The sequence below is a fragment of the Diaporthe batatas genome (assembly GCF_019321695.1).
Source record: "Diaporthe batatas strain CRI 302-4 chromosome Unknown Contig00003, whole genome shotgun sequence".
Lineage (NCBI taxonomy): Eukaryota > Fungi > Ascomycota > Sordariomycetes > Diaporthales > Diaporthaceae > Diaporthe > Diaporthe batatas.
Window position 1 is genome coordinate 6,347,501 of NW_025408550.1, and position 17,170 is coordinate 6,364,670.

The window sequence follows — 17,170 nt, forward strand, 5'->3', positions numbered from 1 at the left end:
TTACGGGCTTGGATGCCCCCAGCCCATTGCAAAATTGCGTGTAGTAGTGCACCTTAGAGCGACAGATGGTGGTGGATTGAATGGCTATTCGGACCTCGTCACAGTCGAGAGGCGTGAGATCCGTTCATTTGGCCTATACAGATTTTACTATGCTCATGAGAGCAACCCTGATGGCTCGTCCGCCTTAAGCGCTATAAAAGGGTCGGCCTACGCAAGATTTTATGTCAACCTTGCGGACGGAGCTTCACATGGACCGTGGCAGTAGATGTTTGTCACAGGAGTCGGATACCAAAGGTTCTAGGTCCTCATAGTAACCAAAGACAAAGTTGTAGCAAGCTCTGCGTGAAGATCTATAACAAAGCCCTTGAAATTAGCTTCACGCCTCAGTGCAATTTGGCTCACTGCTACCACAGATCACTTCGAAGCTTCCACCAGTTTTCCCGTGGCAAGAAGTTTCTTGCCTTCAGCGAGAGGTAGCGCGCAGCTTGGCGGCCGCTGCCACGTCAGGAAATTGGCGCCGTGCCGGACCATATCGCGTCTATACTGATAGTGTATCCTCCGCATCGCCCCGAAGAACATTACCTCGGGCAGCTCAGGGAGTGGTGGCCAGTCGAACGCACCGGGGGCCTGCTTCCAGAGTGACAGTGTCTGTTGCTGCTGCTTTTCCTCCTGCGCCCCGTCACCCGACCTAGCCCGTCGCGTTGTCATCCACTCATCAAGTTGTCGCCTGTAATCGGCCACGGGAGCGTCAAGGACAACTTCCTCGTGCTTCTCCCAAGCTGGAGTGTCGAGTACCATGGCTATATCCAGCTCATGGGGGTCGTTCTCATCCCTTAGGTGCGTGTCTCGGGTAATGATCTCGTAAAGCGTAAAAGCGGTGAATTTGACGTCATCCCGATCCGGGTCATAGTCTTGTCTTTCAGGATGCTCTTCTTCCCAGTCCAGCCTGGCTGCGAGATTAAAGTCGAATATGATAATGTTGTCCGTTCTTGGGTCGATGAGGAGGTTGTATGGCGTGATGTCGCTATGGCAGATTCCCAGCTCAAGGTTAAGGTAATCGATAGTTGAGGTGAGCTGTCTAAGGTGCTTGAGCTTGAAAGGTCTCGAGATATTGTCCTCAATTGTGCCACCCGGCACGAAGGGGGTTGTGAAGCCCACCACTTTGTCGTTGTCTTGGCCCTCAACACGGTCGATAACAAGACCATGAAAGGGAATGATGTTGGGGTGCCTAGGTATGCGAGAGAGACAATTCGCCTCATCCCATATCGCTTCCATGTTGCCCTCGTTGAAATAATATTTAAACGCAACCTGCTGCGGTGGCGAGCCAGTTGTAGAAGTGTGCTCACACAGGTCAACCTGAACGCCCATGCGACTGACCTCAATCAGCTCATCACGTCTAATATGTTGTACTTGGGTCATATAATCTAATGGAGAGGGATAGAATGGAATCCTGGTAGGGTCAACAACTAGATCGGTTGTGGTTTTCAGTAGCTCGCCGTCCTCGCCGACCTCGATCTGTATAACGTCCGAGGAAATGTCGTCAATATGCTCGGCGAGTGCATGAAGAAAGAAGTCTTCATCTTCCTCTTTCCATGGCGTGGCAACGGCAATGAAACGCCGTTGGTCCCAGTCAATGATGATCTTTTCTGTGCCAGTCTCATGCCAGCCCGCAGCATGCGTCACACTGAAGCGCTGGTCTGGTGTGCAGTTATCGAAATGGCCCATGGTCGGATAACGGAAATCAAACCGAAAATAACAGAAAAGGTAAGGAAGGACACGAGTAGTATTGGGACTGTCGTGTGTTTGGCAGTTGAAGTTGGGAAGAAAGATGCGCAGAAGTTGGCAGAGCTTAAGTAAGTCAGCGCACCGGTCTGCGCACAACCCCACCAACACACATTATTTCTAAAATATATAATATATTATTATTAATTCTATATATATTTTAAAAATCTATATTAAATATATAATATTAGTGTATATAAATAGTATATAATAAAGTAAAAACTATTTTATAAATATTAATATTAATAATAATAAATTAAATTATATTAAATTTATATTTTAATTAATAAATAAATATATTAAATACTTTATAAAAAATAAATTATTTTATTAAAATCTTTATATTTTATTTGTATATAAAATAATCTTTATATAGAAAATAAAAAGCTAATATTTTTAAAAGACTTATTTAAAATTAGAAATCTTTTTAAAGTTTCTTTATTAAATATAAAATTATTTTTATAAACTTTAAATTATTATAAAGAAATATTTATTAATAATATATATTATTTATTATATATATTAAATCTATTAAAAATATAGGAATTAAAATTTAAAATATTTCTATTTATAGAAATTTAATAGAATTAATTATTAAAATTTAAAAAAGTAAAATAAATTCCTCTATTTTTTACTTTATTTTTAAATCTTTAATAATTAATTTTATAAATTTCTATAAATAAACAGATTTAAAATATAAGTAAATATTATAATAATATATATTTTTATAATAAAACTTAATAATTATTTTATTTAATTAAAATAAAATTAAAATTTAATATTTTAATTAATTTTTAATAAATTATTAATTATTTAATTAAAAATATTAAAGTTTAATAATTTATTTTTAATTTATAATAATATTTATTAATTATTTAAATTTCTTTTATTATAAATAAAAGTTTAATATTTAATAATATTAAATTTATTATTATAAGATTTTTATAAATTTAAATAAAGTATATTAAAATTAATTTTTAATAAAAATATATATATATTAGTAGAGATATATATAAACTAATTTATTAACTTATTTTTAATCCTTTTATTTATTTAATTTTTATTATAATTAAAGTAAGTTAAAATAAAATTACTATTTAATTAAGTTATATAATACTTAGAGTAATATAAGTAAATAGTTTCGTTTTTAATTTTATATATATTTAATATATATAGTACCTTTATATAATAATAAATATAATATTAATAATAATAAAAGAAAATATAATATATAAATATATAATTAAGTTTTATATTATATAAATAAAGTTAAAAGTATTACTTTTAATAATATTATATTAAAATTATTAATATAAATAATTTAAAAGTTAATTTATTAAACTAATAAAATAGTTATATAATATAATTAAAAGAGTTTTAAAATAACTTTTATAAAAAAGAATCTTATAATATAAAACTTAATAAATTAGTTCTTCTTTATTAATATACTTAATAATTATTTAAATTTACTTTTATTAAATAAATTAAATATATTATAATTTTTATTTTAAATATATAATTAATAAAATAATAATATTATAATAATAAATTTATTTAAAAATTATTTTATATAAAATTTTATAAAAAATTAAAACTTTTTAAAAAGTTAAATAAAGTTTATTTATTATATATTAAATAAATATTATATAAAGAAAGTAAAACTTTAAATATTTAAAAATTAAATCTTTCTCTTTAAATATATTATTTTATTATTAATAATTTATTTACTTTTATATAATATATAAAGAATATAATAAAAGAGGAGTTTTATAAAGAAAGTTAATAACTTTATTATATATAAATAAGTTTAAAATATATATTAAATAATTATTAACTTTATATTTAAATAAAGTTAAAATTTTAATTATAAAAGTAATAACTTTTATTATTATTTATTTTAATTAATTTAAAACTAAAATTATATAATAATAATACTTTTATATAATATTTAATAATATTAAATTAAATTATTTATAACTTATAATAATTTTATCTTTAATATTTCTTAATAATATTAATATAATATATATAATAATAAAGATTAAATATAGTTTAATATTATAATTATTAATAATAAATAGTAGCTTTTAATTATAAATAAATTATAAAAGAATTATAAATTTATTATATTTTTTAATTATATTTTATTTAATTATATTTTATTTTTAAAATTAATTATAAATTTTAACTTAATAAAACTTAAAAATATAAAAGTTTATATTTTATAGGAATAGTAAACTATAATAAATTAACTACTATAAGTAGACTTATATATATATATAAATTAAACTTAATTAATAAATCTAACTAACTTAATTAAACGTTTCACCACCTAACTAAGTAAACCTTCTAACTAATATTAATTTATACTATTTTCACTATTTTTATATATAAACTAAATTAATTAATATTAATTAATTATTAATTAACTTTTAATAATAAAGTAAATTATTTAAGTTACTTAAATATTAAATCCTTTAAAAATAAATTAATAAAACTATTTTATTATTATAATTTAAAGAAAATAAATTAATAATATTACTATTATTATTATAATTTAAAGAAGGTAAAGTTTAAACTATTTAAGTACTATAAAAAGATAACTTTATATAATAACTTAAGCTTATATAAGACCTTTAAGCTAATTAGTCTCTCTTTAATAATAGAAAATAAATAGAACCCCTTTATTAAATAAATCTTATAACTCTTTTATAATAACTCTTTCTCTTATAAATTAATAATTTAAGCCTACTTATTAAACTTTTAAACTAATTACTTACTAGTTAATTTATTTAACTACCTATTAATTAATTTATTTACCTACCTACCTACCTTTACATCACTTAAATAATTAATTAAGTAAGTAACTTTTATATATTTTTAACTTCTATCTTTATTTCTCTCTCTTTATAACACTTAAATAAAACACTTTAATATTATAATTATTATAATTTTAAATCCTCTTTAAAGATAAAATTATCTATAATTACTATAAGTATATACTAATATTTTTATTTATATTATTTTAATAAAAAAGATATTTAAATTAGAGAATAAATTAAAAAGTATATTAATAATATTTATAAAAGAAATATATAGTTATTAAGTTTAATAATAATAAAATTTAATAGTTTATTAGTAACTTTATTAATAATTTACTTTTAAATAATTATTTTAATAAATACTTTTAATATTTTTATAAAATCTTAAAACTAAATTAAGAAATATTTTAAATAAATTAAATTAAAACTTTTAAAAACTTTTATAATAACTTTTACTTAAATAACGTTTATATTAATATTAAACTATTACTTTAAACTTTATTTAACTTTATTTAAAACTTTATTTAAATAAAAGAAAATATTATAACTATTTATATAGCTAACTAAACTAAAAACGAAACCTTTAATTAAAATAAAAACTAATAAAGTAAATAATAGTTTATTATAAAAGAAGAAATTATTAAAGAATTAATTAAACTAATTAATAGTTATAAATTAACTAATAATTAATTATAATTAATAAGTAACTAATAAATAACTTAATAAATAATTAATTAATTAATTAAACTTAATTTTACTTATTAAAGTAATTTAAATTTAAATAATTTAAACAATTTATAAAATATTAATTTAAAGTGTTTTATAGCGTTTAAATCGAGTAAATTATAATTATATATTTAATAATAATTCTAAGTAATTTAATAATTTAATTAAAACTTACTTTATTAATAAATAAAGCTTTTAATTAGTTAAAAGAATAAATAAATTTAGACTTTAATTTTAAAAATTAAAAGTTATTAATATAAGAATAATAGACTATAGTAAATTAACTACTATAAGTAGCCTATATATATATATAAATTAAAATTAGTTAATAAGTTTAACTAATTTAACTAAATATTTTACTATTTAATTAAGTAAACCTTTTAATTAATATTAATTTATACTACTTCCACTACTTTTTATATATAAGTTAAATTAATTAATATAAATTATAAACTATTTATATTTTTTTAATTTTATTATTAAATTAAAAATAAATAGTTAAAGTTTTAAAGAAATAAAATATAATATATCTTTTAAAGATTAACTTAATTAAGTTTATTATATAAAACTTTTTATAGTAACTTTATAATCTATTATATTTATAATACCGTCTATTATTAAAAGATACCTTCCTATATTAATACGCTAGGCTGTACCGGGTCAAGCTAGTATGTTAAAAGTTAAGGCTATTATAAACTACGGGCTATTTAGTCTAATACTAATAAGTATTATATATAAGTATTAAATTTATTATATGACTTAAATGAATATAAGTTAGTTGAAATAAGTGAAGATAAAGCTACTATTTTCCTAATTAGGGTTCTAGCTTTATTTAAATAAACACCTATTTATTAACTTTACTATATTATAAATAAAACTACTTAAAAGTAGTTACTTAACCTACTATACTATTAAACTAAAAGATAATTAAATAAGGTAACTATACTTTATTATTACTTTAAGTTTATAGTTCTAATAACTTTATATAAATAGAAAAGAAATAACTATTAATAATTAAGTTTATAATTATATAAAAGTAGATCTTTACTTTAAAAAGAAGTTATTAATATTTATAATAATTAATATATTTTTAAAGAAGTTAAGAGATTATAAGTTTAATTTAAAGGAAATTAAAATCTATAAAAATTTTAAATTTAAATTTAAAAGTTTTAATTTAATATTTATATTTATAGAAATAAAAGTATTTATATAACTTAAAAGGAGGCTTAAATTAAGTTAGAAATTAAATTAAATTATAATAAAAGAAATTAATTAAATAAAGATTAATTAGAAAATTATAATTATAAGTCTTTAATCTTATATTAAAGAGAGAAATTAATTAATATATTTATTAATTTATAAAAAATAAATAATAATTATTAAATATATTTAAATATAAATATATATTTTAAGTTTATTATATTTAAATTAATTATTATTTTATAATTAATAATTAAAATAAATAAAATAATTTTTATATTAAACTTTTTATTTATTTAATATTAATTACTTTAATATTACTTTTATTTTAAAATATTAAATAATTTTAAAGTTAATTATAAAGGGTTATATTTTAATAAATAATTAAATAAATATATTATTAATATGAAAAGTATATAATATTTAAAAATAATTAAACTTTATTAATATTAATTAATTATAAACTACTTTTAATATATTTTAATTATTTTTTATTAAATTTAAATTATTTATTATACTTTTAATATTAAATATAATTTTTTATAAAATTCTTTAAAACTTCATATTATATAAATTAAACTTATTTTTAATATATTCTTTAATAAAGTTATATATATTAAAAGATAATTAATAAAAGAACTTATAAAATTATATATTATTTTTATAAATTAATTATATATTAATATTTTTATTTAATTTTAAATAAGAGTTTTTAAATAATAAAATTATTAATATTTTTTTAATATTATTAAAATATTTATTTTTATTTTATTAAAGAATTTTTAATAATTTTAAATAATATTATAATTTTATAATTTAAAAATATTTAATAAAAATAAATTATAAAATTTAATAAATAATAGATATAATTATTAAAGTATAAGTAGTATATAGGATAAAAAGGATAAGAATAAAAGGAGAGAGAAGGAGAATAAGAAGAAGAGGGAGTAGGGAAAGTAACTATATCTATAACCTTAAGTATTAGACTTTAGTAGCTAGGCGGTAAAGTAGCTAGTAACTAGATTAGAGGCTACTAGGAAGTAGGCCCTCTTATCCCACCTATATATAGCTATTATACTAGCTATATAATAATAATCGTATAAAGTTGAATAATTTCTAAGAGGGAATGACTAGATCTTAGTGTCTATAGGGCTAGAGGGGTGGCTAAAAGGATTTATACACTAAATATCACGGAGTGTCACGGAGTGTCATGGAGTGTCATGGAGTAGTGGTGAGGTGTGGGCGAATTAGAGGCGGGTGGCTAACTAACTTGTCTGGGACGAGGCAGGCGGAAATCGACGTAAGGCTACCTAGGTATGCGGGAGTGGCCATTCCGTATGGAATTAGAAACGTAGCCCCCAATAGGGTCTCCCGGTTGTAGAGACACTGTATGAGACAGTATTGTAGGAAAGAGGCGACATCCGCCTAGCCATGGATGCTTGTCACACCAAGATGTCTTCGCCCCCCTGGTATCGCTTGGGGGCCAGTGTTGCCTGAAGACACATCATGTTGTGTTTTCAACATTTGATCATGTTCCTACCCGGGCAGCGTATTCTCATAACATATTCTGGAGACCTTATCCGAAGCAAAAAAGAGCGTTCTATTGATTCTGCGGCAAAACTCAAATATTCCTTTTTTGTGAGTACCAGAAGCATTCATCGCAGTGCGTGTGATCATGCTTGAAGTTCGACAGAGACCAACTGGCGCATCCATGTTGCGCCCTCGCCCCTGCTTTCATCCCGACGGCACGACTGACATTTCTGCGGCTCCATGTGCCTCCGAAGAGCACTCGCACTGCTGTAGCCGTTCCGGCGGTATCTGCCTGTCGAATGGATATTGCATGGACTTTGTGCAACCCTTTGCGATTTGGCGAGGCTCATGCACTGACAGCACCTGGGATGGAGCCAACTGCCCCAAAGCATGCCTTGGTAAGTATGACGTCCTTCGATGAGCGCACATTTCACCAGGGTTGTCGGTGTAGCTGTGTGGCTCGGTGCCGCCGTGGTGGTGGTGTTGCTCACATGTCCTCAAAAGGCAGTAAATATGCGAGCACGAATGTTCGTCTGTCCGTATGGGAGGCAAACTCGACCGCGACACAGTATTGTTGTGGGGATGCCAACACGACTGAGACAAACCCATCCTTGGCGTGTACTGATGGAAGTCCCACCTTCACGTTGTTAGATGGAACACCGTTGATGGGAGTTGCTGGCCTCTCGGTCGCCCAAGAGAATTCCTCGTCAAACTCGACCGCCGACACGAGTGACAACACGAGACCAGCAGCGATCGCCGATGCGGACCAAAACAACTGTTCCGCGCAGAGACAAGATGCCATCGCCGTCGGATCCGTCCTCGGCGTCTCGCTCCTCGGCGTAGCCATCGCGCTAGCCGTGTGGGCGGTGTGGGAGCGGAGGCAGAAGATACTCTGGTGGCAGCGTGCGATAGGGCTCGCCCCGCAATGGCCTCCGGAGACTGCGACGTGGATGAGGGTGCAGAGCCAGACTCCCAAGCCACCGCCCTGTCCAGTGACCAGAGCCAAGCTTGTCTACTCTGCTTATCAGCAGCGGAAGAGCGCACAAGACCAGGCAGCTGAGCCGCCGGCGGCGGCGGCGAGGTATGGGACTCGTGAGTATAGATGCGAGTCGTTGAGCCAGACACACATTTCCAGCCCACAACGCCCGCGGGAGATGCCAGATGGAATTCCCGCAGCCGCTGAGATGGATGCCACGTGAGAGTGGTTCCTGTAGTGACACTTCAGAGAATGTTTCCCGTATGCCGAAGCTGTCGTGGAGCCGATACAACAAGGATTTGGAAACACTTGCAGGAGGAGCGGTCCTGGGGAATTGACACAACAGCGATCACGGGCGAGCTTCCGTGGACAGAATTAATGATTTTTTAAAAAGTAGTTAGGGTGTGTCCAACGGCGCATTGTATAGCATATATGCATGTAATTCCGTTGACACCACCGACTGAATGTGCTGTCTGCCAGCGAGAGGGCTAGCTGCCTTGTTCAGAATTCTTGTAATGCACACTTGTGCAGAGAATAACCAACCATACACATACTCAAACTTTGATAAAAGACAAGGGTGTTCGCAACGATGACATGGCTCGATGTTCAAGGTGACCAGTCAGAATCCAAAGAGTCGGGAATGGGCCGTGCCTGAGACGCAGCTAAAGTGCCACAAGTATTACCCAGGTACTAATGATGCGTGTGGGTGCTTGGACTTAGGTAGGACAGCACCTTTGTCTTTGACCCAGCTGGCATACTGCAATGTTGCAAGGTCCTGTAGCAAGATGTGGATTTGTGCTATTACAATCGCTTCGCCCTGCTGGTGAGGGTCTGCAATACTGGGCAAGACGCTCTTGACCCGGGCCGTGCCGTTGCAAGTTCACACGTGCTTACAGTAGCTTCGATCTAGCGGGCAATGTGGGCAGAGGCTGACCCGTTGTATGAAGTGAACCGCACAGGTCTGCTCGGGCGACAGGGATTTGGGGTGTCTGTGTCTGTAAGAGGTGAGGTTGGATTTAACTCGAGTGGATTGATTAGTGGGGTAGAGTGTCTCATTTATGACTTGCAGCTGACATTGAGGCTCAACCTTTCGGACTCCGTAGCTCGACCGGCATCAGCGGATCAGCGCGATCGGGCCCACTGTCGGGTTCGGGGGGAGCAAGCACCATACATACATAGCCTTTATACTTGAACCGCGGTCAGCCCGTCTTCCAACCTGGGCCAGTCCCTATCAGACACCTCCCACGGCCGACCGATGGCGCAGACAGCAGACAAACCCGTGATTGTGCAGTGGATCGTGGACACGCGGGAGCTATGGCCGAGCGCCGACAAGACGGCCCAGCTCGAGACAGTGGTATGTGAGGCATCCCTGCTGAGGCATCCCTGCTGAGGCCCAACAAGACGTAAGACGGTGCTGGCCGGGAGACTAACGGGGCGGCGGGGACAAACCAGGCGGCGAGGGCCCTCGCGCTGCTCACCGAGGATGAGCGCAAGGCAGTGCTGCGGTACCTGTTTGTGCGCGACGCCAAGATGTCGCTGGCGTCGCAGCTGCTGAAGCACTACGTCGTGAGCAGGTTCTGCGGGGTGCCGTGGTGGGAGACCAAGATCACGCGCAACGCAAAGACCAAGCCCGTGTACGTGGACCCGGCCACGGGCAGGTCGCCGGTCGAGTTCAACGTGACGCACCAGGCGGGGCTGGTTGCGCTGGTGGCGTCCTACGGCGGCGAGGGCGTCGAGGGGGGCGTCGAGGGGGGCGTCGAGGGGGGCGTCGAGGTCGGCGTCGACATTGTGTGCGTCAGCGAGAGGCGCGACCGCGACCACGCTGCCATCGGCCGGGAGGGGTGGCCGTCGTTTGTGGACATGCACGCCGACGTGTTCGCCCCGTCCGAGGCCAACTACCTCAAGTACCAGGTGCTGAGCGCGAACCCGGGGCTGCCGGCCGGGGCCACGGCCGAGCAGGTCACCGACGTCAAGCTCCGGTTCTTCTACACGCTGTGGTGCCTGCGCGAGGCGTATGTCAAGATGACCGGCGAGGCGCTGCTTGCGCCGTGGCTCAAGGTGCTCGAGTTCAGGAAGTTCAGGCCGCCGCAGCCCACGGCGTCCTTTGAGTCGCGCAACGAGGACGGGTCGGACGTGGTCAAGGAGCACGACATCTGGTTCAGGGGCAGCAGGGTCGACGATGCCAACGTGTGCCTCCGGTCGCTGGGGCCGGACTACATGACCTGCACGGCAGTCAGGACGCCTCAGCAGCACGAGGTGGGCCTGGGCCTGGACCTGGGGCCGTTTGAGATGCTCCGCATTGATGACATCTTGGAGTATGCCGAGTCTAGGGTATAAGACAGACGTGGACAGATATAGACAGACGCATATGCATATCGACGGCGGGCTGTGACATGACAACTGAGCAGAGTCGGCTCTCGTTGCTGGCCGTCACCCTCGAGCTGCTGCTTACCGTCCCGAATGTTGTTTGAAACGGTGCAGGCGGGCTCGTGGCCATGATGTGCTGACCCTCCACCCTTCACCTTTGAAACGAAACACGTTGACCATGTTCCCGAGCCCATTTGACCACCACTTCTGCTCGCTTGTCAGCAGGTTCTGCCTCTGCATTAAGTAGCAGTGAGAGCCACAGGCCGGTCGGCTGGCTGGACGAGGCCGCTAGGATGACCCCTACCCAATCACGGCTGGCTCGTGCTGTGGGGTCGGCGGGGCCAATTTTAGCGCGTGGATCAACGTCATCTCCCTCACCACTCCCCCAGCTCCCCTCGTGGAGGGAGGGCGGCCTCGACTCTGGGCTGCTTCCAAAGGCGAACCAAGCCTCCGTGCCCCTAGCTCCAGGTCCAAGGCCTAGGTCCAAGGCTAAGTTCCAAGGTCCAAGGACCCGGCTCTCTTTGGCACACTGGCACAATCCTCCTTGCCAGGTAGATCTTGGGTGCGAGCACTCCTTTTCTGTTGCAATTCCACATGGAACATTGACTTTTTGGCCGTGGCATAGCCATCTCGCCGTCCATCATATCATCTCTAGACCTACAACTATCACAGACAGCAGCATTACCTCGCCTCCTCGTCTCCATCCCCTCCTTTCCACACTAACACCACCCTAATCAGCGACGTTGCAGTCTGTCCTCTCATTCTCATTCTCATTCTCATTCCCATTTCCTTCTCTTGGCTTTGCTCTCCACCTTCTTGCTACCTGATCCGCCTGCCACCAAAACCGTACCCCGCCGGTTGCCCGCCCCCCCCCTTTCATATACTACGGCCACCGCAGCATTACTCTTAAATCAAGTTCCAACCACCGGCATTCTTGTGAGACCCTTTGAGATTACGGCAGTCTCCCGAACCCCCTGACATGTCCGAGTCCGGTGATAGGTATGACGCTGTCTTGCATTGCTCCCTGCTATTGTTGTTGTTGTGATTGTTGTTCTTGTGGTCGTCTTCGTCGCTGGCTGTCGTTGGCTGTGAGCGGCCCCTGCTGAGAGCTTGTTGCTAACGCGTGGGTCCTTCTTTGGGTTCTCCAGTTCCCACAAGCGCTCCAGATCGGCAGCTGCTCTGTCCCTCCTTCGACGTGTCCGCGAACCCGACGACACCCCTCAGAGCCCTGCCGGCTCTGGCTCCTCCCCAGTGGCTGCAAACCCCCCGGCGGCTGCCCCGACCGTCTCCATGTCGCACCAACAAGCAAACAGGAGCCAGGGCTCTAGGCTCTCCCTGGCCGGTTCGGTCAGCGGCCGTGTGCCCTCGTACCAAGCCGCGCCCCAAGCTCAGTCGCCATCGCCAACCACCCCCAAGGCTGCCACCACTTCCATCTACGACAAGGGCAACACAATCGAACAGTCCGTCCGCAAGTTTCGCATCGTAGAGGCCCTGCGCAGCGGCGATACCGCCTCCATCTCCAAGGCCATCCGCGAAACCTCGGAGAATGCGCCCCGGCCCAGCACCTCCTCCATCAACACCATATCGGGGGGCGCCTTGGACGACACTACTGTCCTCCATCTTGCTATCCAGGTCGCCGAGTTCCCCGTCGTCGAATATGTCATATCCGATGGTGCTGGCTACGTGGACATCAACGCGCGAGACAAAGACGGCAACACACCGTTGCATATTGCAGCCGGCCAAGGGCGGACTTCCATTGTCAAGCTGCTTCTGGAGCAGAAGGACATCAATGACGCCATCCCGAACAACCAAGGCCGCTTGCCGCTTGACCTGGCCCGCAATGCCGACATCTTCCAGTCATTGCAGCTGTCCCGGTCCCTCTTCGCAGAGTCCAAGATCAAGCAGGTCCAGGAGCTGATCAACCAGCAGGACTACAAGGCCCTGGAGCAGGTGCTCGAGGAGACTCGCCTCAAGACTGTCCTGGACATCAACAGCACCGAGTTTGTCCTGGACCCCCTGACCGCCCAGGCCGGCGGCACACTTCTCCATGAGGCCGCCCGTCGCAAGAACACCGCCCTTATCCAGATCTTGCTCCTGCACGGCGCGGACCCGTTCAGGCGGGACCGGAAAGGCAAGCTGCCCCAGGACGCGACCAAGGATGACGTGACTCGTGCTATGCTCAAGAAGTCCCCCGCCGCCGTCGCCGCCCAGAGAGGCATCCAGGAGAAGGCCGTCCTCGGGACCGCGTCCCAAGCTGCAGCCGCAGCGCCCGGTGACCCTCTCCTGGGCAAGGAAGCCAGGGAGATGAAAGGGTACCTCAAGAAGTGGACCAACTACCGCAAGGGGTACCAATTGAGGTGGTTCGTCCTCGAAGACGGCGTCCTCAGCTACTACAAGCACCAGGACGATTCTGGTTCTGCTTGCCGCGGCGCGATCAACATGCGCATTGCTAAGCTCAACATGAGTCCTGATGAGAAGACCAAGTTTGAGATTATTGGCAAGTCGTCGGTCAAGTACACACTCAAGGCAAACCACGAAGTCGAGGCGAAAAGGTGGTTCTGGGCATTGAACAATGCCATACAGTGGACCAAGGACCAGGCCAAAGAAGAAAGCAAACAGCGTGCCACGGAGGCCGAGTTGTTGAGCAAGGCAAAGGAGCATGTGCAGGGCGGCTCGGGCGGCGACGCGCCGAGTGAGAATGCCAGTCTGCTGGAGCCTGGCCCGCGGGCTAGTACACAGCTCTCACGGCTGCAGTCTGCCAGCAAGTCGGGCAGCAAATTGACCAGCACGGGGGGCAGCATCGCCGAGGAGGACGAGACAGACCGTGACACGAGGGCGGGCATGTCCGTCATGCACGACGAGGAGGATGATGACGGCGACGCGTCAAGCGGTCGTGAACAGCCGAGTGCCGCTAAGGATGCGTTCAATATCACTGCGCAGTCGTTGAAGTTGCAGCTCGAGACGATGGCCCAAGTCAACGCGGCGCTCGTCGCAGAGGCCAGTCAGAACCCCAACGTGAAGCTATCGGACCCCAAGACGGCTGGAGCTCTCGCTACTTACGATGCTGCCATCCGATCGATGGCGGGGCTCACCGGCGACCTCATGAGGATCTCTCGCGACAGAGACTCGTACTGGCAATACCGCCTGGATCGGGAGGTTGACATGAGGCGCATGTGGGAAGAGAGCATGGCCCAGGTTGCTAAGGAACAGGAGGTGCTGCAGGCCAAGATTGGCGAGGCCGAGGAGAAGCGCAAACACACAAAGCGGATGCTGAAGGAGGTAGTGAGTAACAACATGGCGGAAAGCCAGACGGTTTCCCCCGGTCTTGCTCCTGGTGGCGGCACTCGGGAAGAGACAGAGGATGCCGCAGCCAAGGACCAAAAGTCGCCGGCCCGAAGTATCCCGCTCAGCCGCCACGAGACCGTGCTTACAGAGATCGCAAACCTCTCTGAAGATGAGTCCGAAGACGACGAGGAATTTTTCGACGCTGTCGACGCGGGAGAAATCGAAGCCGAACCGCTGCCCCCGGCCACATCTGGCGACGAAGAAAACAAGCAACTCGTGGCATCAACGGGTATCGACATCAGCAGCTCCTTCCATGGTTACGAGAACGGCATTCGGACGAGGCTGAAGATGGATGCGGACAACCGTCCGAAGATTTCTCTCTGGGTAAGGCAACCTTTGCTGCGGGGTTTTGCACACAAGACTGACAAAATCATATCCTATAGGGTATCTTGAAATCCATGATTGGCAAGGACATGACCAAGATGACACTGCCTGTGACCTTCAACGAGCCCACTTCGCTGCTTTATCGCTGCGGAGAGGACATGGAATATGCCGACCTTCTGGATCTCGCTGCTGATCGCACTGACTCGATCGAGAGGCTTCTCTATGTTGCTGCCTTTGCGGCAAGTGAGTATGCTTCTACGATCGGCCGTGTGGCCAAGCCTTTCAACCCGCTCCTTGGGGAGACCTTTGAGTATGTGCGACCTGACAAAAACTACCGCTTCTTCATCGAGCAAGTCAGTCACCACCCGCCTGTCGGTGCGGCCTGGGCAGAGTCTCCGAAGTGGACGTACTATGGCGAGTCGGCCGTCAAGTCCAAGTTCTACGGGCGGTCATTCGACATCAACCCGCTTGGCACGTGGTTCTTGAAGCTTCGCCCTGCCTCAGGTGGCGAAGAGGAGCTCTACACGTGGAAAAAAGTGACTTCATCGGTGGTTGGCATCATCACTGGCAACCCTGTCGTCGACAACTACGGTCCTATGGAAATCAAGAATTGGAACACTGGTGAAGTGGCTCACTTAGATTTCAAGCAGCGTGGTTGGAAGGAAACATCCGCTTACCAGATCGCTGGCAAGATTGTAGACGCCAATGGGCGTGTCCGTGTCAGCATCGGCGGCAAGTGGAACTCCAAGCTCTACGCTCGTGTCACACCTGGCTATGAGGCTCCCGTCGAGGCGCCGGCCAACGACAATGACACCATCTACAAGGGTAGCCTAGGCGAGTCTGATCCTAACAAGGCCTTCCTGATCTGGCAGGCGAACGAGCGCCCCAAGGGCATTCCGTTCAACCTGACGCCATTCGTACTCACCTTCAACCACATCGACGACCAGCTGAAGCCGTGGCTCGCACCGACAGACTCCCGCCTCAGGCCTGACCAGCGGGCCATGGAGGAGGGCGAGTACGACTTTGCTGCGACGGAGAAGAACCGCCTGGAGGAGGGCCAGCGCGCTCGTAGGAGGGAACGTGAGGCCAGGGGTGAGGATTTCATGCCCGCATGGTTCACCAAGGCGAGATGTGAGATTACTGGCGAGGAGTACTGGAAGTTTAATGGTCAATACTGGGAGCAGAGAGAGAAGGCCGGCAAGGGCGACGAGAGCGCGTGGGCTGGACTGGAAGAAATCTACTCGTAGGATGGAGATATCAACTACTTGTTCAGGGGTTGGTAACTTCACAGGTTTTTTGTATGCATGGAAGAGCTACAGAGTAATGAGCCAAGACACGGGTTGAAGAATGAGAGCCCAAACTGTGGAGGTCCTTTCGGTCCGGTGATCACATCATGTTGTTTACGCAGCTGCGGCTAATCACTCAAATGGCCAGCATCAGTAGAAAGCTTTATGTATTGCCTTTGTGTGCTATGCGTAGGTCACTGAGCACGTGAAAGCCTTCGCGAGTGCAGGGGCAGCATCGACTTGCAAACAGGGCTCGAGGCTCAGGGTAGTCGACCTTTGTATTGAATGGCAGGATAGGTTGAAATAGCTCCAGACTGAACAACTCGCGCGTTCAATATGTAGTACATAGTGGAAAAGCACGAGCCTCAATGCCGTTGCGAGTTGAATCAATTCTCTCTCCGAAAAATGTCGGGTAAGAGTAAATTTACAGGTGAGCACTTCCAATGCCTTGTGGTTTCGTTTTTAATCCCCATAAATGTAAAATGTACATGGCGCCTTCATACAGTGGTAAACGCTCAAGACCCAGCGTTTGAAGAAATACAGTACCAAATAACAGTAGGAAGAGAACACAGTACGTGGGCACGTGGCTGAGCCTCGTACCGCACAGACAAGGCTGGAAGGCATCTTTCCAATGCCTTCTGTCTTACCTGCACTATGCCGGTAGAGGTCAGCTACCCTTGTTTCAATCTACAATTCCTAGGAAAGAAGCAGAAGTTCTGTACAGGTCAGAGTTTATTCAAAGAATTATATACCGTAAATGACGCCAGATTTCACATGGACTGAATGGGAGTTCCAGAAACGCGCTTCTGCCC

At 40.7% G+C, this 17,170-nt stretch overlaps 4 protein-coding genes across 4 annotated transcripts; 3 read left to right on the plus strand and 1 right to left on the minus strand.

Moving 5' to 3' along the window:
* Positions 1-295: 295 nt before the first annotated feature.
* Positions 296-1,827, minus strand: KVR01_003828 (uncharacterized protein). Its single transcript, XM_044787471.1, has one exon. The coding sequence runs from the start codon at positions 1,723-1,725 to the stop codon at positions 415-417; it is 1,311 nt and encodes a 436-aa protein (XP_044648843.1). The 5' UTR covers positions 1,726-1,827; the 3' UTR covers positions 296-414.
* Positions 1,828-8,725: 6,898 nt separating this feature from the next.
* On the plus strand, positions 8,726-9,259 carry KVR01_002417 (uncharacterized protein; the record flags this gene model as incomplete). Its single annotated transcript, XM_044792156.1, has 2 exons — positions 8,726-9,141; positions 9,196-9,259. 2 exons carry the CDS (start codon positions 8,726-8,728, stop codon positions 9,257-9,259), a joined length of 480 nt encoding a protein of 159 aa, XP_044647432.1.
* Positions 9,260-9,832: 573 nt separating this feature from the next.
* KVR01_002011 (uncharacterized protein) lies at positions 9,833-11,592 on the plus strand. Its single transcript, XM_044791726.1, has 3 exons — positions 9,833-10,040; positions 10,140-10,390; positions 10,489-11,592. Exons 2-3 carry the CDS (start codon positions 10,292-10,294, stop codon positions 11,371-11,373), a joined length of 984 nt encoding a protein of 327 aa, XP_044647026.1. The 5' UTR covers positions 9,833-10,040; positions 10,140-10,291; the 3' UTR covers positions 11,374-11,592.
* A 274-nt stretch (positions 11,593-11,866) lies between these two features.
* On the plus strand, positions 11,867-16,710 carry KVR01_003529 (uncharacterized protein). The gene is made up of 3 exons (XM_044794308.1): positions 11,867-12,402; positions 12,552-15,072; positions 15,132-16,710. Exons 1-3 carry the CDS (start codon positions 12,383-12,385, stop codon positions 16,317-16,319), a joined length of 3,729 nt encoding a protein of 1,242 aa, XP_044648544.1. The 5' UTR covers positions 11,867-12,382; the 3' UTR covers positions 16,320-16,710.
* Positions 16,711-17,170: the final 460 nt, after the last annotated feature.

Bases quoted from the DNA above. Each gene is read 5' to 3' on its own strand.
- KVR01_003828 (XM_044787471.1), bottom strand. From the start codon at position 1,725: ATGGGCCATTTCGATAACTGCACACCAGACCAGCGCTTCAGTGTGACG.
- KVR01_002011 (XM_044791726.1), top strand. From the start codon at position 10,292: ATGGCGCAGACAGCAGACAAACCCGTGATTGTGCAGTGGATCGTGGAC. The intron at 10,391-10,488 runs GTATGTGAGGCA...GGGACAAACCAG, and splicing joins CGGCCCAGCTCGAGACAGTG to GCGGCGAGGGCCCTCGCGCT.
- KVR01_003529 (XM_044794308.1), top strand. From the start codon at position 12,383: ATGTCCGAGTCCGGTGATAG. The intron at 12,403-12,551 runs GTATGACGCTGT...TGGGTTCTCCAG, and splicing joins ATGTCCGAGTCCGGTGATAG to TTCCCACAAGCGCTCCAGAT. The intron at 15,073-15,131 runs GTAAGGCAACCT...CATATCCTATAG, and splicing joins GTCCGAAGATTTCTCTCTGG to GGTATCTTGAAATCCATGAT.